We start from the raw sequence: 26752 nt of genomic DNA, 5'->3' as shown, positions 1-26752 counted from the left end.
GTGAGTCACCTGTCTATGATATTTTGTTACTGTAGCCTGAACCAGATGAGGACACAGGGTGTCAGGGAGCACAGACCAGCCCTCAACATCTTCCTTTACACTTTTATGGGACATATCCTGGTGCTCTGCCATCCTTGACCCATGGTCTTTTCCATACTGTGGGCCATGATGGCTAATGTCCATTTCCTAACCAAAAGGAAAGAAAAAGAAATGAAGGAAATATCACCTTCCCTGATTACACTTGGGCCAGGATTTAGTCATTTGGTCATACCTCACTACATAGGGGTCTTTTCCTTGGGTAGCCTTGTGTTCAGCTAAAAATCAGCTACCCATCACCAAGGACGAAAGGGTATGATTAAGGGGTCAGCACCAACCAGAGAGAATCTGCCACCAGCATGAAAACAAATCACTGTTTTCAATATGACCAGTGCATCCAGGCAGAAGGTGCCCAGAAGACAGGCTACCTTGGGGTGGTCAGGAAGAGTCATGGGGACAAAAAGACATAGAAGAGACTCTGAAGGATCGATTAATGTCTGCCACATGGACCAGGGAAGGAAGGGTATCCGATCAACAGCAGGAGTGTGAGCAAACGTGGTGATGGACTAGACAGGAGAGGGAGTAAGGAAGAGGGTGAATCTAGGTGAATCTGGTGCCTTACACTGAGGCATGGAACTAGAGAAAGAGACCAAGCTCAGGTAGGAAATATAGTTCATTCAATTTTGAACATATTTCAGGAGCCTCTGGCACAATGGTGCAGACTTTTATGTCCTCGAGTATTTAAAACAGGAAGATGTAGTTTGGATACCATAGTTAACCCCTCCTATCCACTCTACGTTTACCGAAGAAATGTGAGTATGGAAGCATTTACCATCTGGGGAAAGCTTCCAAGTAATAACCTACAATTTAATCTGTGGGGATGTGAAGAGGCATGCCCTCACTGGCCCAAGTGAAGGCAGCTTCCAGAACAGGGTCTGATAGGTAGTTTCTTGCACAAAGAGGGAATGACTCCAAAGCTGTTGTGTGAATATTGAAAAAAGATGCTTTGATATATGGTAAGATTTTGAAAACATCTATTACAGACATCTCCATCACAAGAGCGAAAGTTTTAGAAGAGAGAGAAGCCGAGTAAACAAGAAGGAGTCATTAGTACAGAAAACATTAACCCTAACCCAGACAAACAGACACAAGTGATAAGCTGGTGGAAATTTCAGAGAAATAATTTTTAAGATGTTAGCTTACTGTGAAGAACCCGGAACCCTACTATTGCAGAAACCAAGAACAAGGTCTGACGATGGGTTGGGGAGCTAGAAAGTGACCTACTCACTTAGGAAGGACAGAATGACAGAACACATTACTCTGACAAAAATAATAACGGTGATTACTCTTCGCAGTGAGAGGGTCTCTCATTTCTCTGATACATTCACGGGCATGTATTCATTTGATACATAAGTTAACGTGATTTCGGTAGAGTAGGAATGACCATCCCCAGATGCTCACTGTTGAAATGACAACAGGCCGAGTGGACAGAAAATAAACAAGGTGACACACATATCCACAATTGTGTTCTTCAGAATTAAATGTCTTTGTTCCATGGAACACACAATATTAAAAAAGGGAGCTCCATGGCCCCATTACTGTGGAAACGCTGACTCAAAGTTACTCAGGTGTCCATATTATAGGCTTTCTTAGATCCTCTGATAAGCTACGGTGGATTATGACTCTCAAGAATGGATGGAAATGTTGCAGTCCCCAAACGTCTTTGACCACAGAACCCTCTTCCTCCTGGAACCCTCCTCTTTCATAGTCTCTGGCATACATTTTGGGAAACACTCTATTAGACAATCAGTTAGAACTGTCCTTCTGGCCCAAAGTAACTGAATCCTGCAAGCTCAGCCGTGTGTGATGATGGAGAAGCCATGATGGAACTTGTCTTGGAGGTGTTAAATTAATTAAACAAGGAGACCATTAGACCATTGTGGCTCTCCTGCCCTGAGAGCCTATGAGAGAAAACCAAATCCTGAACCTATAAATGCCTCAAGGTTATGGTGTCCAAATGCTAAGGACAACCAACCAATCACAGACAACTCGGCTTTAAGCTACAGCCAATCAATAACTGCCTTACTTTGCTTCCTCCTTTTCACTATAAAACTCCTTCCTCAACTCCTCTAGGTAGGGGACTCCTACCACGTCCAGTTTGGTGCTGCACAATTTGAATCAATTTTTGCTCAAGTAAACTCTTAAAATGTTTAATATGCCTCAGCTTATCTTGTAACAGAGATCACCCTTACACACAAGTGAAGCAACCTGTCATATGTGTCTGGAAAGCCAGGATTAGAAAGCAGGTTTCCCAAATCTGGGTCTGGCATATGTCCTACCCCACCATTTGGCTTGGTCTCAAAAACAGTAGACAGTCTACCTTCCACGTAGATGGCCTTCCAGTTGTCACTCGTCTTGAAAAAGTAAAATTATTCATAGAAACAATCAACCTTTTCTGGTTGGGGTGAGCAACTTTGATTTCCTGAATGAAAACAGTGAACTTGCCTTTAACAAGAAGGTCGGAAAGCATATTTAAAGTCACTGGAGTATTAATATTGTTGCAATTACAGTTAATCAATTTCACAGCCATCTTTGACAGCTGTGGTGCTTGAGGGGAACGTCACAGAAGAGGTAAAGAAATGAAAAATGAATTGCTCTGTATGTGCATTATTTATGTATTTATTTTCCAATTTTTTTTTCATGAGCTCCTCCTTAGCTACATTTTCAGTGAGGAAGGCACCAAGTTTTAAAATTCTGCAGTCAATTTCCTGTTTTATAACTTCTAATAGAAATCGGATATGCAAAAAGTATCATTTTTCTTAAAAATTTTTTTAAGATTTTATTTATTTGAGAGAGTGAGAGTGAGAGAGATAGAGAGAGAGAGAGTATAAGCAGGAGAAGGGGCAGAGGGAGAAGCAGGATCGCCGCCGCGCAAGAAGCCCTGGGACTCGATCCCAGGACGCTGAGACCATGACCTGAGCCGAAGGCAGACACTTAAACGACTGAGCCACCCAGGCATCGCAGCATTTTTTTTTTCTTCATAATATCTCGAAGAATGAAATGAAAGAGGCGCTATGGTCTCATAAATGCTACAGTTTTCCTCCAGGAGGATTGTGGCTACCTATGCCACACCAGCTCTGTACGGATCAAATAGCATAATGGACAGCTCCTCATGTCTTTCAGAAATTGCTTTATTTATAGGCAAATCAATTCTGAAATCTGGTCACAGCATGCTACTTATAACCTCCGTATTTTATTATCAAGATTCATAAATTACACAGCATTTAGACAAAAAATGCATATTGCAGAGTTATTCTGGCTTTTTATATGCCCCTAAGAGATTCCTACTAAATGTATCAGATCTGCGAGAGTAAGGAGGATGACGGGCTACAGGAGCTCATCAAGGGTTTGGAGGCTACAGGAGCTCATCAAGGGTTTGGAGGCTACAGGAGCTCATCAAGGGTTTGGAGGCTTAATGTAGATAATTCTTCCATTCTAATGCTTTGAACTTTGGTTAATGATTATTATAGATGAAAGAGACTGTGGCTTACCACGGTCCCCAAAGATTTCCATATTAAATTCCAAAACCAGCAGGTAGAAGTCTGAAGTAGGACAAGTTTGTCCTCAATCTTCCCTTACCTCGGTTCCCATTCAGAGGGGATCGTTACAATCCACTTTGGTTTTACTTTTGAGTCTGTCCTCCCCAAACTGCCCAACCCTGGCTTTTTCTGCCCCCATCACCATCTACCCCATATCCCTCAAACCAAGATTCCTTTACCTGGCTTCAGGTGTCTCAAGTTCAGACTTCTTTTGGTAAGCTAAATAAAAATAGGACACAAAGCCATTTGCATGTACTTTATCTCATCTATTGATAACATGCGTTGCTTTTCAACCCATTGTTTAAAATATGTCTATTATGTATTAGGCAATGATCACTAAATAGTGAACCATGCCTCTCCCCCCGCCCCCTCCACCAAACAAACACCCAAAAAAATCTACTCTTGTAGACTTTATTTTATGGTGGTCATTTAGGGAGGATAGTAAGAAACAGCCAAACAAATAAACATGTAGGGATAAGAGATGAAGAGAGAAACAGAGATGGGAAGGTAGGCCAAAGGATTCTATTTTAAACAAGAGATCAAGGAACAGCCTCTCTTAGAGGAGAAATTTGAGCAATGACCGGAACACCACAGGGAAATGAGCTACGTGGATATTTGTGGGGAGAGCATTCCAGAAAAGGAAAACACCACACACACAATGCTCTGAGGAAAGCAAAGAGCCCAGGGTGCCTGCAGCAGAGTAAAGCAGGCTGGGAGGACCGAGCAGACCAGGTGAAACGGGGGACAAGGGGTCAAATCATGTGACCGTGTAGGCCGTTACAAGGACTTGGCTGAGGGTTTTGCATGGAGGACCATGATGTGATATAAGGGTTTGAAATACACTGTGGAGGGCCAGCCATCAGGCAGCCCAATGGCCTGGACCACAGTGGTAGTGAAAGAGGTTGTGAGAATGTTCGGAGCCTCTTCATGTTGACCACAGAGCCAAGACCACTTGCTGACGGACTGGATTTGGGGGGTTCCTATAAACTATTCCTCACTTATCTTTTTTCTCCTCGAAAATATGGAAAGGTCTGTAAACAAAGCACAGCCTATTTCTTTATTTTTCTGTATTCAGTATAGAGGATTGTGAGGAATCAGGGATTTCTGTGCTCGACTTGGAACGCTACCAACACGAGAAAGGACTGATCAACATTAGCAGTCACACACAATGACTAGACAGGACAAGAATATAATGGTTTCTTAGTCCATCGGAGCTGTTGTAATAAATTACCACAGATTGGGTGGCTTATAAACAACAGAAATTTGTTTCTCACAGTTCTGGAGCCTGGGAAGCCCAAGGCAGAGGCACTGGCAAATTCAGTGTCTGGTGAGGCCCCATTTCCTGGTTCACGGACGGCTGTGTCCTCGCGGGGAGGAAGGAAGGAGGGAGTTCCCTGGGCTCTCTCCTATAAGAGCACTAATTCCAGTCATGATGACTCCACCCTCACGCCCTGACCACCTCCCAAAGGCCCCATCTCCAAATGTCATCCCACTGGGGGGTGGGTTTCAACACATGAATTTTGGGGTGACACAAACATGCCATCCTGTGGTGGCAGATGGTGAACTGTAAAGTTACAGCCTGCTGAGGTTCTCAAGAGAGAGCTGATGCGGAACCACAACTTCTGGCCACCTAGGAGATGAAGCCTTTAGATGACCTTGTTAATTATAATGAGAAGGAAACAAAGAACAATGAAGAAAACAGTCAGTTAGTAGGCAATCTGGTCCCCAGGATTGGATGGACCTGCGAGATAGAGGGAAAGAATGGAGATCAGTTAAGGAACAGAAACCTGGAGAAGGTTCTCCTTTTGTCCCAGAGATAATCCAAATAACCCTGGGGCATTCTGTGCTCCCTTATAAGGCAAGGACTCTCAAGTAAATATGAAGCAAGCCATTCCCATATCATTGTTCACCACCTTATTATTAACAAAGATACTGGGTATATGTGGGATAACTGGGACATAATGCACGTGGTCCAAAATGTCTGGACACCAGGAGTTTCAGGTGTTACAGAAATACTGAGACTGGCTCAAGATTATTTGCAAGGGTTCAGTGATATGCTCTCACTGGCTTCCTGGATCACAGCTCCTGTGTAATAGATTTGCAACCCAACAACTCTTGCCTGAGGACAAACACCCTTATCTGAATAGTGGAAATGCGTGGCACAGGGAAGAGAAATGATGGAGGAAATTCTAGACTCCTGAAGAGGTTTCCTTTGGTTCTTCTCCCTTACGTTAATGGTAGTCTCGGAAGGAAGCTGACCTTGGAATATGGAACTTCATTATGAGATAGGGGGGAAAGAGTTCACATGGAACATGTAATTCTTACCTCCCTTCCCTACTTATCTCAGAAGTCTTGCTTACTGCTTTTTTTCCCCTTATGTATGTACAGATGTGCCTATAAAGCATGGCATATGCTTTATTTCTCTAAATTGCAAAGGAATACAGCTTGCCCTACTGCTTTTCATTATTAGATAAACCAAGGTGTCAACAACAGCCCCTTAATAAGAAGTCATAAAGTCACCACCTGTGGAGAATTTGCATAAAAAGGAAAGATTATTCGCTTTCCATCACCTAGCCAAATCTCTGTGCTAAGGAATCTACTGGTTTCACATAAAATGCCCCAGTCCTGACAAAAATCTCATCAAATAAGGATCAGAATCTCGAGACTGAAAACTGAAACAATTAAAATGTTCTGTCCTAAAAGTAAACATAATTCCTCCATAGACAAGAGTAGCGTTTTCCCAAAATGGAAATAACCAGCACCTTGGGGGAAAAAGAAGTTAAACCATGCATTTTTATAAATTTTCGTGAAAAGAGAAAAGACACAGGCTGCCCATTAACAAGGGCCATGAAAAACATCGCCCTGTAGAGAGAAAGACATGGTTAATTTGTAAATCCAAGTATGCCGTGTATTTTCCCTCATTTTCTACTCCCAGAGGATGTATTTTAATACAGTTACTATTTTTAGTGAGGAAAGCTGACGACCATTGTTCAAACTGCAAGACTGAATGAAATTTAGTCATCAAGCTTAAAAAAAATAATGAGTGAAACTTCCTGCTCCTTCACCATTCATCCGTTTTCTAGGTTCTTCCCCTCATGCTCACCCCCCACATTTCAAGCACTAAATGAGGATCTCATCTGTTTCAGGCACTAGATGTGCTCGATACATGGAGACTTAATCTTTACTGTGAGGGGGATTCAATGGTGGAGTTGGGTTTACTACACAAATTGAAAATTCAAAAAGAACATGGTGAATTCTACACTACACATTGGAAAAACAACAACAAATAGTAGGAAATCAGAAGAATAACTTTACAGTGGTCCATTATCTTAAACAATTAACAAATAGTAATTTAGAGATGTTTTGTCTTTGGACAAAGTATTATTTGTACTTCTGGTAAATGACCTAGACAAGTTTTCAGATTCAATGAACTCGGGTTACCTATTTGTGAACAGATCTCTAGAAAGCCACAACAATCAAGTTTTACCTTATGATAACACCTAAAATATGCAGCACGTTCATCAGAAAATTTCTCCAGCCTTTTCGGACCTTTGCTTGAAGCTTTCTTGAATACTAGCCAGCATCGCTGATATATCTGGGAAGAAATACAAAGACAGAGTTCAGCATCACCGAGTCAGATATTACTGGCATTTGCATAGAAATGTTTTCTTTTTGAGGTTTTCACCTGTAAAGTATTCATAATCCATAAGCCTGAGGCTACCATGGGAAAATAAAATTTTAAAACCCCAAACTGTTTCCACAACAGGCATATTATGTCATTCAAGAACTGGAATCCAATCAAAATGAATATTTGAAGGCAAATTTCTTAACATTTCAATAACAGTACCAGTAGCAACATTTCAGAAAATATCCCAGAGACAAAAAGCCCATTTTAGCACAAATAATATAGGCATTCATGGTATATGCTCTTATTTCAAATGCAATTAAATATGGAAACCATGGGCCCAATATATGCTGAAGACTTCATTGTCAGCCCTAGAAAGAGACGGCCTCTACGTGTCATATGACATCCCTCATAACTGAGGCTCGATAGTTGGACCAGACACTAGACTAGCTAAAGACTGATCAACACCAACCAGATTCTCCCTCAGAACACCCCACCCAGATACTCAGATTACCGAGGCACAGGCTGATTTGAGAGGTCAACCCTAGCAGGTTATAAACAAAGGTTGGCAACCATATTGAATCATGTGCCTAATAGTTAGGCAGTGGAACCTGGTACAAAGAACCAGACAACTTCTCCAGGCAGAAGAGACATTCTAGTCCTTTGTAATCTTTCTGTTGCTGACTTCTTCCTGTTTTCTTAGAAATCCTCTGTGTCCCTTGCAACCCATCACCATCAACATCACTCTTAATTGAGTGAGGCTGAATGGAGTTCTGATCCCAGCAACCAAAGCTACCTTGATTGGAATAACCAATACAGACAAAATTAGACACTAAAATATTAATCATACCAAAGAGAAAAAAGTACAAAGAGCTAGTGAGTAAATGAAAAACAATATTCTCCATAAGCAAAATAAAATGAGATGGTTTAACCCAAAATTTAATAAGGATGTGCATTAATGATAATATTCACTGATAGCAGAGATCTGAGTGGCACTCTTATATTCTGCTTATGACCTCTAACGGCCACTTGACAACGAATATGAAGAGAAAAAGAATTTATCCTAAAGAAAAAGCCCAAATGCAGCCCAAAATTGACAGAGGAATTCTGAATTCAAGTGCAGACATGTGGGTAAGTATCCAATCACAATCTCCCTAATCCTTAAATCACCTTCTAAGTACCATCTTTATGTGGCTTTGTATAGTCAACCCATAAATAAATTTTATGCACTATAAAGCTTAAGAACCTCTGAGCTACTAAGAAGAAACAAAAAGTCCACATAAAACATTTGGCCATTCAAACCATACTCAATTTAAAATGCCTTCTACAACTTTATTAGTAACTGGCAGGTGGATGAGGAACTTGTCTGCAATGCTGAACAGATTCTGTTTTTCTCTTTTCACTCAGTAAACTAAACATTCATTAATCATTTTGTTTGGGGTGGTAAAATGAACACGAACTCCACTCCACGTTGAAGTTTTGCTCTGAATACAGGGGTAAGACATATGCCTCATCTTGTTGAATGTATAATTCTATTATTATTATTTAAATAATAATAAATAGAAACTACTAAGGCCTCAATAATGAGGAAGGACCAAGTTAATGACAGTACTTCTATTACACAAGTAAGTATGTGGTACATATATATATAATACAATATAGATGTACGCATCTGTAAGATAATACAGGTAGTCAGTGTGTTTAAAATGTATTAGTACGGGGGCGCCTGGGTGGCTCAGTGGGTTAAGCCGCTGCCTTCGGCTCAGGTCATGATCTCAGGGTCCTGGGATCGAGTCCCGCATCGGGCTCTCTGCTCAGCAGGAGCCTGCTTCCTCCTCTCTCTCTCTCTGCCGGCCTCTCTGCCTACTTGTGATCTCTCTCTGTAAAATAAATAAATAAAATCTTTAAAAAATAAAAAATAAAAAATAAAAAAAAATAAAAAAAAATAAAATAAAATGTATTAGTACGAATAATATACACAATATACCGAGGAAATTATACTACACCAATAATATGTATGTTAACCTATCTATGGGATACCATAGGTATATCACTTGAAATAAATTTCAGAAGGAATTTCTAATGACATGAGAGAGGTTTTTTTGTTTATTTTTGTTTTGTTTAACAAAAATTGACGCTGTAAACTAAATGAAAGAGAATTATTATTTCTTAAATATCCAGAGGTACCAGTAAAATAGTATAATTAAAATCAATTTTATTGGCTTTCATCTCACATAGTCATTGAACTTACAAGATATATAAAAGCATGGAGATGGAAATAGAAAAATAATTAAACAGAGAAAGGGTAACCTTTCAAACAAATGGCACTAGAATAATTGAATATCTGTAGGTAAAAAACCAAATAAACAAAAAAGCATAACAAACAAACACCTTCACCTAAACTATTCATTTTAAATTCAAAATAGACTTAAATATAAAACAAAACTGTAAGACTTTAGGGAAGAAAAAAAAAAAAGACCATGTTTGGGATCATGGTCTGGATAAAGACTTCTTAGACTTCCCGACAAAAGCATAATCCATAAAAGAAAAACTTGCCAAACTGTACCTTCTCAAAACTTAAACTTTTTGTTTTGTGAAAAACCCTATTAAGAGAATGAAAAGACAAGTTACAGACTGGGGAGAAATGATTGCAAACCATGAATCTGACAAAGGATTAGTATCTGGATACATAAAGAACTCCTAATACTCAACATAAAGGGTCAAACAATCCAATGACAAAATGGAAGGAAGAAAAAACCAAACAAACAAAAAAAATGAACACACATTTCACCAAAGAGGATGCACAGATGATGAAGAAGCACAGAAAAAATGTTCAATGTTATTAGCCACCAGGTAAGCGTAAATTAAAACCGCAAGGAAATATTACTACATATCTATCAGATTGGCTGAAAAAAAAAAAAAATACCACCACCAAATGCTAAAAAGGATGCAGAGAAACTGGGTCTCTTACACTTTGCTGGTCAGAATGTAGAATGGTACAGGAACTCTGAAACACAGCTGGGCAGTTTCTTTAAAAACTAAACAAGCAACATATGACCCACAGTTGCTTTCTTAGGTATCTATCCCAGAACATCACACACACACACACACACACACACACACACACACACACATAATCTGAACATAAACGTTCACAGCAGCTTGATCTGGATCAGCACAAAACTGGAAACCCTCACATGTTCTTCAGTGGACTAAGGTGGTACATCTGTATCATGGAACACTACTTAGCCACAAAAACAACTGAACCATCAATACTGCAACAGTTTGAGTTTTCAGATAATTATGCTGAGTAGGATAGAGGGGAAAGCCAAACCTAAAAGGATACATACTATATGACTCCATTTATAGCATTCGTGAAATGACAACATTACAGAAATGGAGAACAGATCTGTGATTGTTGGGGGTTAGTGATGGGAAGCGGATATATCGACAAAAGGGGACCAAGACGGATCCTTGCAGCAAGAGAACTATCCTGTGTCTTAACCGTATTAATGTTGATATCTTGGTTATGATGTTGCATTATAGTTTTGAAGACGTTATCAGCACAAAAACTGGGTAAAGGGTACAGGATTTGCATAGTATTTCTTACAACTGAATAAAAATCTACAACTATTTCAAAATAAAATACTTAAAATGTTTACATGGAGAGTTGTAGAGATAATTAAGCAAAATCTTAGAATTACAGCCTAATTTATTAACTGTTAGATACCAGTCCTCCTTCTGTTGCTGTCAGACCACAGTCTAATTAAGCAGTAGACTAAGGAACTTTAAGAAGCCAAGTTGTGAGAGCCACTGATAAAAGTTCAAACATAAACTCATTCTCAGGATAGCGAACCCACCACGAAAATTAAAATTTCCAGTCCTGTGGCTGACACTAAGAAGTCTTACCAACATCTCACTCCATGTCTGAATAATGGAGGAGACAACTTGTCTCCCTGAAAATTTGATCACCACCAGAGGACTGTAATTACAGCGGGAGTAACGGTCACTCTGTTCCCATAAGGAGTGCAGAAAATAGGCTGTCATTCTACTACTGGCCACCCCTTTCTTTTGTGCGTGCTTCAGAAAATGTTTTAGAAATTGAGCATGCTAAAGGTAAGCAAAAATATATCCACTGTAGCAAAACCTTATTTTCACTTTGGAAGATGATTTACATTTCGAATTATGCCTCAACTTTCAGACTCACTCTTGAAGGATACCATTTCTAACTTCCTTTTATACTTGTTCATTTTCTCCACAATCAAACCAGTCTCTTCCTGGCTTATGTCCAAAGGCTGCTGAATGCAAGCTAAAGGCTCCTCAAATTCAGCACGCCCAATAATGCCCACCTCTGATCCATCTGTAGTGGGTTTAGGGGATCTTTTTCATTTTCCGTTTTTCTTCTGTTTTATTAAGTAGTAAGGGCAAAAGTGCAATGTTACAAACAACTACAAAAATACTATTACATAAATTCACACGCACCTACTGGCAGGGAAATCACAGTGGAATAGATTATGTCATGTTGGTTCATCAGAAAAGAAGGAAAAACCAAAATCTGGCTTATGAAAAGGCAGCTCAGGATGTCTGTAACATACAAACACACGGTACAAAAATAATGCAAAAGTTGGGAGCCACCGTGCCATCAAGGCCATTCCTCATTCTGCCAGACATCACGCATCAGTGATTCTCAGCGCTGGTCCAGCATCACTCAAGATAATTGTTAATTATGTAGATTCCTAGAGATTAGCCAAGGTCTACTGACTCAGAACCTCCTGGGGTGGGGCCAGACAAATTTGCTCTTTAACACATTCCCCAGGTGTTTTACTTGTAATTTGCAAACCCGGGCCATAAATATTCATCAAGATGCACAAAACACAGTGCTTCCCACTTGGGACTGCCAACAAAGAGTTCACCAACAAATGCTCCACAAGGAAGGCCTCTGAGATGTGTGCCGTCCCTCAAGAGGACACAGAGGCCTTTGAAGTCAAGCAGCGTGAGATGCTGTCATGAGTTAAAGAGAGATAAAGAAGCAGAAATAAATCTGTTGAGCTCCGAGGGTCACAACTTCACCTTTGGACACTCTCTGTCCTAAGAATTCTCAGAGAGCCACTGAGTACCTGAGGATTAAAATCTTACCCTAAATATCTCAGTGCGCTTCCATGGGAATGAAATAGGACTCCCTGAACATGGTCACGTGGGACTCGCTGGAGTAACAGACGTTGTTAAAAAGATGACAATTTGAGAACAATCCCACTCAAGAGTTTACAGCAGTTTTTTTTTTCATCTCCTTAAAATTAATTCATTCAACCATCTCCTTCGTGTTTTATATAATACATCGACTTACCACCTGCAGCACTTTTTAGTTAATGCTTTTCTGTCAATTGATTGAACTAAATTTTTTTTCTATTTAAAAGAGTAAATTTCCATCCCAAGGATAACAGCTAAGTGTAGTTCTCGCTAAATATAAAGAATAGATGATTCTAATGATAAAAATACTCTTAGAAAATTTGATGGTCGAATACATTTCATCTTGAAATAGCTCACCTCCTGCGCATCAAGGTTCTACGATTCCAGGACTAGTGATATTTCAGGCAAGTTATTCTTTTTGTATAGTGATGGGGGTGGCGTGTCTTGCGCGTTGCGGGATGTTTAGTAGCATCTCGGGCCTTCGCCAACTGAAGGCCAGCAGCGCACTCCTCCTACCCAGCTGACAACCAGAATTATCTCCAGACATTGCCAAGGGTCCCCGGGTGGAACAAGTCAGAACCACTCCTAGAGATGAGTGTACACTGATCGGAGATTGCACGTTTGAAAAATATGAGGCTTTGTGAATATCTTCAAAGTCCTGGATTTGGACAAGTTAATCTGCGTGAGCCACTGCTGAAGCTAAAAAGATAAGCACATCACACAGCTCTGACAATCTGGGTTGTCTGGTGGAGAGACACCAGATTTAGCAGTTACATGACAATTTCCTTCAGTGTGCACCTGCTAGTTATTGGTAGTGGCCTTATTACATCTATTTTCAGCCTTCAATTGTCACCAAACCCTTTATGATTTGTACTGTTTTTTTCCATGGTCTTTCTTGAAAATTGGATACCCTTAATAATTGCTTAGCTCTGGTTTCAAATCACTGACACTTTTACTAGCTGCTTCTACTAATAAAGAACGGTCTGGTAAATTCACCGAGACTCTCAGGGCCAACAAAGCAACTGAAACAAGTAAGAATTTGTTTTGAGTTCCTAATTTTATTAGCAGATCATGACAATGGGTTGAACAACAGAGGCACAAATAAAGCTTCTGGAGAATGTATGGACAGTCATAAAGGTGACAGAAAGCAAATTTTGGTCACAAAATTTCTGTTAATTGGAAATGATATACACCTCCATGTATACTGAAGAAAAAAATCAGAAAGCCTATGTAAGATGTGACCACTTAGGTCTCGATGGTCCATTACAAGTGTCAACAAACTTTCTGTAAAGGGCCAGAGGGTAAATGTTTCAGTCTTTGATGATCATAGGTCTTTGTGGGAGCTACTGAACTCCACAGTTGTAGCAAATGTAGCCAGAGAGTAAGTAAAAATGAATGGTGTGGTTATCTTCCAATAAAACTTTATTTAAAAAAAAAAAAAAAGCAGGCCATGCTGCAGTTTGCCAGCCTCTGGTCTATGGCCGTATTTCTCAACTGTTGAAGCTCATGGGACCTTTTCATGAAGCTAAAAACCCATTTGTCCCTCAAGAGAATATGAGGAGGGAACCCAGCCCAGGTGAGAATCCCTAAATACTCTCCATCTCCCCACAAGCCCAAATTTTACTTACATAAAATTATATTATTTTTATAATAAATTAAATATTAATTTATTATAAAATTATTAAATCTTATAATAAATTAAATATTTAAATTTATATTAAATTATATTATTCATATGGACATGATGCTTTTTCTACGCCTTCCACCACCCTTCTGAGTCCTGTCCACTGTCTGGGATTTACCCCTTGGCAATCAATTCGGATGCTGTCCCGAAGAGAGCTCTGCCCTGCACCGACACAGCATCCCCTCTTAGCCTTCAGATATAGTTAGCTTTTGATCATTATCTTTTTTTGTGAAGTCAAGGTGCGCTTTGGGAGAAAAGGTAGATTTTCCATTTCGCCAACATCCCTTCTCTCTGATCAGGTGGGCTCTTCTGAAAGCCTTCTCCGCAACTCTCAAGATACACCCTCAGCCACACACTGCTAAATTAACCTCACTGCTCACGGGCTAACAATATTTTTACCTCCTCTCCAAAACAAACCAAATGCTCTTCTCATCCAGGATCTTAATATCAACACGTAGCACCCGCAGAACCTTCCCACTGCAGGGTGCGGAGCCCTTTTTGTGCATTCTCTTCTTTCAGTTAACCCCCACCCCCAGCCCTGGGAAGCAGGTGCCCCACTGTGCCCACTGCATAAGGACAGGGCCTCAGGAAGGTTACTCGCTAAGTATGACTTCAGGGCATGAAGGTAGCGGAAAAAAAGCCAGGATTTCACCTTTGGTTTGCCCTGCTCAGGAGAACAAGCGAACCACTACCCCAGCAGTTTGCCAGAAAAGTTGGACTCCTAGAGAGGCACCCACTTACGCCAAGGGTCGAACCGTCTGTACGAAGTTTATTTTCAAGCTTATCCCAATCTAAAAAGAGACATTTCGTTGTAACCATATGCTCTTTCATCTGGACGACGACTTTATAGCTTAGCTATTTCAGAGTGACATTTGCATTGGTAATGTCTCTGGCACCAAGTGTTCCTCTCCAGTGATGGTTTTTATTTTATTTCTTTTTACTTTTTAAATTTTTTAAAAAAGATTTTATTTATCTGGCAGAGAGAGAGAGACTGCGAGAGAGGGAACACGAGCAAAAGAAGTGGGAGAGGGAGAAGCAGGCTTCCCGCTGAGCAGGGAGCCCGATGCAGGGCTCGATCCCAGGACTCCAGGATCATGATCTGAGCCGAAAGGCAGCTGCTTAACCCATGAGCCACCCAAGCATCCCTCCAGGGATGGTTTTTAATGGAGTATGTCTGCAATTGGGGTCTTAACATCCCAGGCTAGGACTCAAAGGTATCCTAGCAATTTGTATGAAGTGTTTACTTTTAAAAAAAATTTCACAACTTAAAATTTTAAAAAATGTTCACAAATTTTAAAAATTAAAAAAAAATTTTTTTTTTTAATTTCTCTCTTTAAGTGACAAAGTATTCCGTATCCTTGACCAAAGTCCAGAAACCCAAACAGGGAAAAATATCTCGAACTACATTAGAAGTACCTCCTTTTTTCTTGGCCTTCCTTGCCTTGCTAAACTTCAACCTCTTATTCTCAATTAGTTACGGCTGCTGCTGAGAAACACCCTGACCGGCTCCCCGAGGGCACATGCACTCACGGAGCTGGGGCTGACCCACCCCTTCACCAGGAGTGCCCGCCCCTCGGCTTGGGTGCACGACACACAGTCAGGGACCAGCTGCCCACTACAGTCTCGGGCTCCTCCATCACTTCGAGACGGAGCAAATGCCAGTAGCTAAGGATGGCCCAACGGCCCCAGAGAATAGTGCCCAACGATGCAATCCAAAGACGAGGCAGGAAGGAGCCTAGCAGATAACTCCCACTCTGTCCTGTCTGCCAGGGTCTGCAAAATTCTCTTTCCACACTGTGAGAGCTTTGGCCTGCATGATCTCTGAGACCAAGGGTGGTTATAACTATCTGCTTCTACAAACGACTATCTTTGTGGGATTTCAGAACGTGATAGATGAAGCGTATACAAGGATTTTTTCTGCACCTTGGAATGAGAACTTGTAGGCTGTGACCAAGCCACTTCCTAAAATAATGAGCTGGTTCAGAATTACGTATTTCGTGAAGGCGAAAAAAATGTTAATGAGTAAACAACAGGATCCCATGCCTATCATTTACCTATACCTTTACTTGTAAGGAAAGGAATGCTAATTTGGAGGAGATTGCACAGTGGGTAGCAAGGTACATTTTAAATTCACTGCAAAGAAAAAGACAGCAAGAACAGGATAATTAATCATAAAATAAAACTTGTACAAAGAGGATTAAAAAGCCTTAATAAGCATCCACAGGCGATAAATTAGCTATGTCAGTCCTTGGCTGATGGTGAGGTAAATTAGCACAAACTTTCTAGAGGCAGAATTATGCCTACCCTTTGACCTGGAGATATCACTTCTAGGAACTTCCCCCACCCCCGGGGAATAATTAAGGAAATATGCAAACATATGGGAATAAGGTTCTTCCACATAAAAACTGGAAATACTCTCAACGTTCCACGGGGGCTGGTTTAATTAATTATGGCATGTCTGTAAACTGGAAATTGTTAATATTAAAAATGATATTGTCACATAATATTTATACTATAGAAAATGCCATTAGTAAATTATTAGGTTTAGTAAGTAGGCTATTCCTGCTTTTTAACCTATTTCTACTCCAGTATACTATAGGCATCCCTTTGTTTTTCCTTTTGTTTTATTTCTTTTCAGTGTTCCAGAATTCATCGTTTATGCAGCACACCCAGTGCTCCATGCAATCTGTGCCCTCCTTAATACCCACCACCAGGCTCACCCAACCCCCACTCCCTCTCCTCCAAAACCCTCAGTGTGTTTCTCAAAGTCCACAGTCTCTCATGGTTTGTCTCCCCCTCCGATTTCCCCCAAAGTCCAATATACTTTTATTGCTTAATAAGACTGTGGGCTATATTTGACCCTTCCCCTCTAGCCCTCACTCAGACACACACACACACAGACATACACAGACACACAGACACAGACACACACACACACACACACACACACAGACACACACAGACACACACACACACACACACACACACTCATACATGCAATTACCGGGGGAAAAAAATCCATGCTTTTACGGAAAACTGCATTCCTTAGCACATACACTTGTAGGATTACGTGTTTCGGATTCTGTGGGTGCTCTTCTGCATCTAAATTGTGGATACCTCGTAGAAATGCAACATAATTCTAGTCCATGAAGAGGCCAATTCTGTCCCATGAAGCAGAGGTTCAACTCACCTGCTTCCCCCGCTGGCAACAAGGCAAGGTTTTGCCTCCTTTCCAACATTCATTTTACTTTGCACCTAAATGTGTGGGCTTCCGGGTTCCTCTTCGAACTGCTCATAATACTCTGCTTTGTTCTTTCATTTAACTAATGAGCTAAAGCGGGATGCGTAATGTGTTCATTCTTTGTGATTTTACCAGCTTTGGATAATCATATTTTAGCACAATCCAGCAACCCCAAGTCCTGTGTACTTTCCTTCTAGCTAAGCCGGGAACGTCCTTAGGGCTTCGCTGGGGATGGCCGCACTGACCCCCGTCACTGTCTCCTGAGGTTCAGAGATCCCCTGCTTCCCTCTGGCTGCATTTCAATCCGTTTCCCACAGGGCATCTGGGGTGATCTTTTAAAAACTTAATCTGAGGGCATCAATCCGTAGCTTAAAGCACTTCTGTGGCTGCCTGTTGCCTCTGGGGTAAAAACCAAAGTCTTAAGACATTCCAGAACCTGCAAGAACTAGCCCCTCCCTACCATTCTAGCCTCATTTTGCGGCTTTCTTCCTTTTCTATGTTCTTCAGTTGTAAATATGCAGACACGCATAGTTTAGCAAAGATCAAACAAGTCATATGTAATTGTTAAAAACTCTCATGGAATCAGTTATCTGCCACAAACGGTTCTCATCACCAAGGGAAACCCTCTGGTTGTCCGTACAAAGCTGGCGAGTGTCATGAGATCCAACGCTGACAGGGGAAAGTTACGCCCCCTTTCCTTCCGTCTCCAATTCCTCTCTGTTCTCCAGATCGACAGGGTGAGAGGGGCTGAGGGGTGAGGAAGATGGAGAGGAAGATGAGGAACAAAAGAACCGCCTCAAGAAGCCAATAGGCGGTAAGAGTCATTTATTTAGCTTCTATTTTTAACTCGCCTTTTAGGAAAAACAACAACAACAACAAAAACAAAACAAAAAACAAAAATCCACCTACCATCCTAAAAAAAAAAAAAAAAGTAGAAAATCTTAGCTACTGTATGGGCGTGTCTGGGAGCTGATATCAATCAGGAATTCATCAGACAAACATTTCCTGGGCACCTACCTCACGCGGGGCACTGTCAGGCACTGACCAGGGCCACGGCTGATAAGAAAACAGGGAGAAGTCGCCGACTTTGCTGGGCTTACAGGTCATCGAGAAGACAGGAAGATGTGTGTGCCTGCCTATGCGCATACATTACCCCCCCCCCCCCCCCCCGGAATAAGAAGATTGGTGAGCTGAAGCGTTTTGAATGGAAGTAACATAATCTGAAGTATGGTCAGCAGACTGGAGGGGTCTAAAGGCAGGAGGAGGGAGACTTTAGCATCTACTGTAATAAGGCTTGAAGGAGAAGATGGGTGGGTCCCGGGGCCAGGACGATAGCAAGGAAGGGGTGAGAAGCAGTCAGAATCTGCACCTGGTTGGAAGGCAGAACCAGCAAGATTCACCGATGGGACTGGGCTGAACATCGGAAGAGGAAGAACAGACTCAAGGGTGATTCCAAGGTTTTTAGCTCAGGCCAGTAGTAGGCCATTCCCAGCAGCTGAGCAAGCCTGCGAGGAGACCAGGGTTTGTAAAGATGTTGTGGAATTTGGTGATGGATACAATGAGTTTGCCTATGAAAACAACTAAGTTTATATTAACATCACATTATCAAACACAATGAAGAGGCAGTTACATATACATTGTCTATGTGAGCCTGTAGATACAAGATTTTTTTCTATTTTAAAATGAATTAATAAAGGCACCTGGGTGGCTCAGTGGGTTAAAGCCTCTGCCTTTGGCTCAGGTTATAATCCCAGGGTCCTGCGATTGAGGCCTGCATCAGACTCTTTACTCAGTGGGGTGACTACTTCCCTTCCTCTCTCTCTGCCTGCCTCTCTGCCTACTTGTGATCTCTGTCTGTCAAATAAATAAATAAAATCTTTGAAAGAAAAAAAAAATGAATTAATAATACCATCTTCACCACAAGGCTGCATTTAAAGTGCTTCCGTTACTTGGGGAGCCCTCCAGAGCAGTCAGTGACTCACCCCACCCAGTTAGGGGGTGATCGGCCTGCAAACAAGGACAACACGCATGTTGGTCCCTTCGTTTACCCATTAATTTTGTGAATATTTATTGATCATCTACTATGCTCTAGGCCCTATTCCAACACCAAAGAAATGGCAGTGCACAAAGCAAAGTCCACGAAGCACACTTTCTAGTGTACAGAGACAGATAATTAAGTCTCCCTGACCCTAGAACAATGCCTAGCACACAGTGATAATAACGAGAGACGACATTTGTGGAACGCTGTCATTTGGTTGTATGTATTCAACTAAGTATTTGGTGGAGTTTAAAAAAGAAATGATCTCACTGTGGCTTCCAAAGTGACTTCCAGAGCAGTCTTTGAGTTATCACCAAACCCACAGCACCAAAAACTAAGGTCGAGTTTCATAGCCTGGCCCTACACAATCAGACCCCTGCCAACTTGCGGGACCTCATCTCCCACCGCTTCCTGTTTCACGCATGACACACCAGCCTCCAAAATGTTACATGCCATTCTGACAAAGGATGAGAGAACCTGCCAGAACGAGAGAACCTGCCAGAACGTTTTTCCCCATACCATTCAGGTAGCTGCTTCCTTTTATCCTTTGGGTCTTTGGTGAAATTTCTCTGCCACTTAACTACTGTTGCGCAAAACTCACCGCAGACCTTAGTAGCTTAAAACAATAACCATGAATCATTCCTCATGAATATGACAGCTGATCTGACCTGGCTTCATTTTTTTCATCATGGATGGGCTCACTCACACGTTAGCAGCCAAGTCACAGATTTTCTTGAGTGTGTGAGGCATGACTCAGCTCTGTCTTACATTGTCTTGAGTTCTCCAACAGGTTAGCTGGGACGTATTCTCCTGGAGCAAGCAGCAATCTCAGAGAACAAGCAGGAAAATGTAGATGCTTTTTATTTTTTAATCTATCCCTTCATTTGGAGATAATTGTAGAATCATATGCAGTGGTAGCAAATACTACAGAGAAATCCTATGTATTTTTAATCGGTTTCCCGTGAAGGTAACATCTTGAGAAACATTAGTACAATATCCCAGCCAGGATGCTGACATTTCCTACAGGACTGGAATCTTCCATGTCACTCTTTTACGGCCATACTACTTACTTCCTGCATGACCCCCTCCTTAAGCCCTGGCGACATCTAATCTGTTCTCCATTTCTCTAATTTTAACACTGTAATAATGTTATATTTGGGGCACCTGGGTGGCTCAGTCAGTGAGGCATCTAACTTCAGCTCAGATCATAACCCCAGGGTCCTGGGATCGAGCCCTGCATTGAGCTCCCTGCTCAGCAGAGAGCTTGCTTCTCTCTCTCTCTCTCTCTCGCCCCCTCTGCCCCTTCCCCCACTCATTCTCTCTCACTCTCTGTCTCAAATAAATAAAATCTTGGGGAAAAAAATGTTGTATAAATTCTGTCATTCAGGTGCTTTTGGGTTTGGCTTCTCCCAGTCCGAAAACTTCTCTGAAGAGTCATCCAGGTTTTAATTCTCTCTGGTACTGACATACCATAGTTCTTGTAGCCATTTACTCTTTTGAAGACCAGCTGGGTCATTTTAAATTTCTGGCTCTTATGAACAAAGCTGCCATAAACATTCACACACAGACTTTTGAGTGAAGAGAAGTCTTCATTTCTCTAGGATAAACTTCAACATCCTTTATGTACTTATACTTCTCTGGCTTATAATTATCTTTTTAAAAAAATTCCATCTACATACATTGAGAACTACACCAGAGCAGTGTTATAATCTTTGCTTTAATCACAGAATATAATTTAGAACACTTACAAGGGGTGGGGAAGCCTATTGTATTTACCCATATTTTTGCTTATTGGCTTATTTCTTCCTCCCCGATGTTCCACTCTTCTTTCTCTTATCCTTTCCTTTCCATTTAGAAATATTCCTTTAATTATTTCAGAGTAGATCTGCTGGGGACAAATTCTCCTAGCACTCTTTCATCTGAGAATGTCTTGTTTCCCCTTCATTCCTGACGGACGCTTCGTAGGTGTAAGAATCCAGGTTGATGGTTGTCTACTTCAGCACCTGACAAAGTGCACTTCCTCACGTTACTTCCTGTCAGACATTCTTTCTTCAGGACTTTTCTAGTTCCATCTTCTTTCTAGGCTCGGATGGTATGAATGTTAGATCCTTTGTTACGGTCTCACAGGTCACTGAAACTCTGTGAAATTTTCCAGTCTCTTTTCTCTCTGTGTTCAAAATGGGGGTTTCCTATTGTTCTCGCTCTCCCCATCACCTCCATTCTGCTGTGTAGCCCATCTACTGAATTTTTTAAATTTAATTATCATATTTTCTGTTCTAAAACTTCTACTTGGTTCTCCTCTCAATCTTATTTCTTTTGGAAGAAACTCTTTCTTTACTGAGACAATCTAATTTATTCAAGTGTTTCAAGCATGTTGGTAATTACTCATGGGAGAATTTTTATCACGGTTCCTTAAACATCTTCGCCACATAAATCTAGCATGCCTGTCATCTCGGTGTTGACAACCACTGCCTGAAGTCTCCTGACTTCTCTTGGTACACCAAATACATTTTGTTATGCAAATGTGGACATATGGAGTGTTACAAGTTTCTGGATCTTCGTTAAACTGTCTATTTTAGCTGGCTTCCTCCAACCCCACTCCAACACGGGAAGAGGTAGGAGGCAGCATGTGCCTCCTTGTTACTATTAGACAAAAATCCAGGTTCCCAACTTGGAATCGTTGAAACTGGAGGGGGCCCTTCCTTACACCTGAGTTGGGATGAGAGTTCTGAGTCCTCATGTGATCTTCACGCACACTGCACTGGGAGTGGTCTCAGTGCCACTGGGTAGTAGTCAAAGTACGGAGTCTCCCATAGGCTTCCTCTAACACCATCCCAGTGGGGAAAGAGATAGGACCTCACTGTATAAGTCCAGGCTCCCCATGAGGTCTCTGCTGATACCACGATGGAGAGCACTAATTATCAACCAATGGGGAAGAAAGTCTTGGCCCCTGACTTGACCTTCATAGATGCCTCTTCACAGAGCACCTTGTTACAGATGAAGGGATCACAATATACTACCCTAAAACATGCCACTTTGGCATAAGATTATTTTGAGCCAAAGGCAATGGAGAAACAGCAGACACAGGAAAAGCTGTCTGTACCACCCCTTTCTGCCTAAGAGAAAGGCATAAATATCCCCTTAAAGGTGACATAAGCCTATATTTTTAGGTATTTCTGCATCTTGTGCCAGGAAGACCAGTGATGGCACTGAGATGAATCTTTATATCAAACCTTACTAACCCTAATATACTACACATTTCCTAATCACCCTCCCACAATTTACCATCCCTGGCAACTCAAATCTTCTTTATCCTTTGTCTAGTCACCTCTCCCCAATTTATCACCCTCTGTTAAAATGGTATATAAGATGTCAAACCTAACCATTTCTTTGGATTTTTACTTCTTTTCTGTGATGTCCCATGCATGTAAAAGCATAAATGATATCTCTATGTCTTTTCTCCCATACACCTGTTTTTGTCAGCTTAATTCACAGGGCCCAGGCACAGCAATTAAGAGGGTGTAGGAGAAGTTTATACTCTTCTACACATTCTCTCTAGGATCCTTATTCCACCTTATTCCACTGGTGTGGGTTGGAAAGCGGCCACAGTCTATTCTATAGGGTTTGGCTAATGCAGGGTAGTTTCTTTCCAAAAGTTTTCTGTATTGCTGGGATGCCTCATTTCCTGGACTTTGGCTAGGGAAAAAAGTTTTTTGGAGGGGGTGCTTTTTTTGTCTGTACCTATGGGCATTTCTGGCATACTCACTTCTTTAGCTCTAAGTCTAGCATATACGAGGCAAAAAGAAAACCCAGGAAAGTCAGCACTGTGTTGTTCCTCTGTCCTAAGTTCCCTACCTTGCTCACCTTCTCCCCACCTTTCGGGTTATCAGGTTTGATCGACATATAATGGCCAGGGTCTTAGTGGTACTTCACAGGAGAACAGGAAAAGGTATGTCTATTCACCTGCCTCAGCACAGAAGGTAAATGTTTTCTATAGCTTCTAAATAAAATGCTTTTATCAAGCCTCTGCCTGTATTAAGTTTGCTAATATTTCATCCCCCATGGTCCAATAATGCAGACAGGGATAACGAAGTTTCAGAGTGAAAGTCGTGGAAGGAATTGAGACCATCAATGGACTCACAATTGACCATGATGTCACCTCTGCAGAGACAATTTCCCACTGCCCAAATCTACAGTACTCTCCACCCCCACACACATAAACTTCAAATCAGTATCTGAATTTATCCCCCTCAGTGATTTTTCCACTATTTACACGGAATATAGAAAAAATATATATTTTATCTTAATTACCTTGAATCCTCAGGGCCTAGGAAAGCATGAGGCTCTCATCTCTTTATTTTGAATGACTGAGTGAATAAATAAATGAGCAAATACATGAGTGGAAAAAAAGCCACACTCAGAACTCAAAAGAGATTTCTAGAATTTCATAATGGATCTGACATTTCCAGACCAACCTTAACATCTTTAAGCAAGAGACAAAAAAAAAGTCCAGGTTGTTTAGTATACAAACATTAAAATGATATTGAGGGACAGTCTTTTCAAAGAATCATATAATCACACTTTTCCTTAAAAAGTACATTTCACAAAATGTTACTTTCTGTGCCATGGAGGAAGATGTCAGTGGCTCTTTGTCATGTCAGTGTTTTAAAAAATCAAGGGTTTTGTTCTAAAACCACAGAACCTCAAAATGACTATATTTCCCTATATACTAAAGCAAATATGATCCTATAATTAGAAACAGGCTCTAACCAAACTGGAAAGAGATCTACCCACTACGGCAAAAATAAATACATAATACATATGTATGTAAAAATAAGGGTTTTCATTTAAAAATGCTCCATTCTGGAGCACTTACTGTAATGATTTCAGAAGGAAACATTTCAACAAGGCTCGCTCCTCCACATTTTTGGGACAACACTGAGTAAAAGTCATTCTGTGAGAAGGCTCAGTACAGAAAATTAGAATGTCACTCTCCAAGAAAGGAAGAGAAATGAATTCCACGGTTGAGGAGGCACTCTTCAAAAAAAAAAAAAGAAAAGAAAAGCAACCAAAAAAGCCCCACAAGGAACAGACGTTGCCAGAAAAGGGCAGAAGGGTGAAGAATAACAGTCATGTTGTAAAAAATTCTGAGCCAAGAATTCATGAGCAGGAAACCCAGGTGGCCACTGAGAAATCCGTCACAGATTTTCACAGGCGATTTACAACAAAGAAACATATTTGGAAATATTATTCTTGATGAGAAGAGACATGAAATTGACAGCACTGGCAAGGTGGTTAGTTTGTTTGGGGTTTTTTTTTTTTTTTTTTTTTTTGGTTTTGGTTTTGTTTTGTTTACAGATGAGTGGTATGGAACACTGCCAGCGCATCCAGTGTCTGGAACACATCATCATCCTCATCAACCTTTGCTGAGCACCGGCTACATGAGGGACCAGAATTACCCAGGTGTCGCCCATGCTGTGTGAGCCAGGGCCTATTAATTTTCCCTTTCTACGGGTGAAAACACTACAGCTGAGACTGAAGCCATGTGCCCGTGGCCACAGGAACCTATTAGCTAATGTAATGTGGAGTCAACGCTTGCGGTCAGGTCTGTCTGCCTCCCAGACCAGGATCTGCACTGAGCTCAAATCCCCAACATCTGAACAAAAGCCACACTTCAGAACCGTCTTTATTTTATCGCTGCTTGTCCCGCCACACTGGCCATTTCCTTTTCGAATTCATTCTTCAGGGACTGAAGTTACTCTTTTGACAATAAAGTGACATGTAGCTAAGCCGTTATCAGAGCAGTCCAAAAAATGAGATGATTATTAAAGAAGTTATAATATAGGTGCTGTCCATAGACACTTGCTGAAAACAGCATCTGTGGACTTACTGTCTCTAAAATTATAGAAGTCAATCAAAAGATAAGTTTCATCTTTTAATTTTGACATTTCTTTAGAAAAAATAATTTATATTGTGGACTCAATCTAATAATAAACAATGATCAAAAAATAAAAAAAATACTGGTTGCTGTATCATAAATTCAATATTAAGAGAGATATAACTGAAGCTCTAAAAATAGGAAGTCTGGCATTAATCAAGGTTAATAAAAATACCATCAGTCTGACTCCAAGCAAATAACTTACCCTTTTGAACTTATGGGTTTCCAGCTGTTAAATGGTAACACTAGTACTCTGTGCACAGGTTTGTGTATACTTCTAAGTGTTTAATTAATGTTATTATTATTTTGTTCTTTATATATTCACTTCTTAATTGTGTTTTATTATTTTATTATTACCATTCCTATGCATTTAATTATAACAAGTTAGAAAAAAGATGTTCAAAGCCATGATTATTAAAATTCCGTGAAATGGCTTTTTACTATATATCTCCTAGATTATAAAAAAATATCTAGGGGTACCTGGGGGGCTCAGTGGGTTAAGCGTCTGTCATGATCCCAGGGTTCTGGAATCAAGCCCTGAGTCAGGCTCCCTGCTCAGCAGGGAGTCCGCTGCTTCCTTTCCCACTGCCCCTTCCCTTGCTCATTTTCTCTCTCTCTTTCTCAGATAAATAAATAAACATGTTAAAAATATCTATAATCGAATGACAGAGGATGCAGATGATAAACAATTGTCCTGTATGCTTATATCTGTGGTTCTCAACCGGGGACAAGTTTGTCCACCAGGGCACCCTTGACAATGTCTGGAGACATTATTTACTTGTCACACCTGCGAAGATGTTACCAGCCTCTCGTGGGTAGAGGCCAGGGGTGCTGCTAAACATCCTACAGTGCCCAGGATAGGTCCCTACAACCAAGAATTATCTGGCCCCAAATAGCATAGTGCGCAAGCTGAGAAAAAGATGATGTTCGATAAAGCCAAGTATTCTCAAAAGTAGAGCCCTTATCCCAGATTCAAGAGGACGAAGGGATCAAAGTCAGCTGTTCATGTGCTGGAACTACTTCAGGGTCAGGTCGACACAGATCCCAACAAGCTGAGACATGCCCGTGGTCCCAGGACAAGATACTCAAAACTTCAAAGAATTTTCCATGTCAGCTGGCAGCAGTTAGTGCTGGACCAGGAGGTCTGGACCAAGCCTGAGGAAGTGCCACTCAGTCTGAAGTTCGCCAACCCTGCTGGCATCTTGCCCAAGTTGCAGCCTGGTGAGAAGCATCACTGGCACCCAAGGACGGAAACCAAGAGGAAGAAGTGGCCTGGTCAGGATTCATCAGTAGGAAAAAAAACACAGCAGAGGCTGAGAACAGCCACGATCCCGGCACAGAAGGCTCAGGCGTGCACGTGATATGCAACTTTCCTGCCAAGCCAGACACCTACCCACCAACAGC

General features: G+C 41.1%; 1 protein-coding gene across 4 annotated transcripts in view; it reads right to left on the bottom strand.

Annotated features, from left to right (window-relative positions):
- The window catches only part of DOK5 (docking protein 5), a 258366-nt gene that overhangs the window by 79160 nt on the left and 152454 nt on the right, over positions 1-26752 (bottom strand). For all 4 annotated transcript variants that reach the window (XM_059408014.1, XM_059408013.1, XM_059408011.1 and 1 more), the window contains one exon: positions 7123-7230. Coding sequence is in view for 2 of the 4 variants with exons in the window: in XM_059408011.1 (XP_059263994.1) it covers positions 7123-7230 (108 nt within the window). In the remaining 2 variants the exon portion in view is untranslated. The remainder of the gene's footprint in view (positions 1-7122; positions 7231-26752) is intronic.

This window comes from Mustela nigripes, chromosome 7 (assembly GCF_022355385.1).
Source record: "Mustela nigripes isolate SB6536 chromosome 7, MUSNIG.SB6536, whole genome shotgun sequence".
Classification (NCBI taxonomy): Eukaryota; Metazoa; Chordata; class Mammalia; order Carnivora; family Mustelidae; genus Mustela; species Mustela nigripes.
The sequence above is the reverse complement of the archived record's forward strand: the minus strand, read 5'-3'. Positions and strand labels throughout refer to the sequence as shown.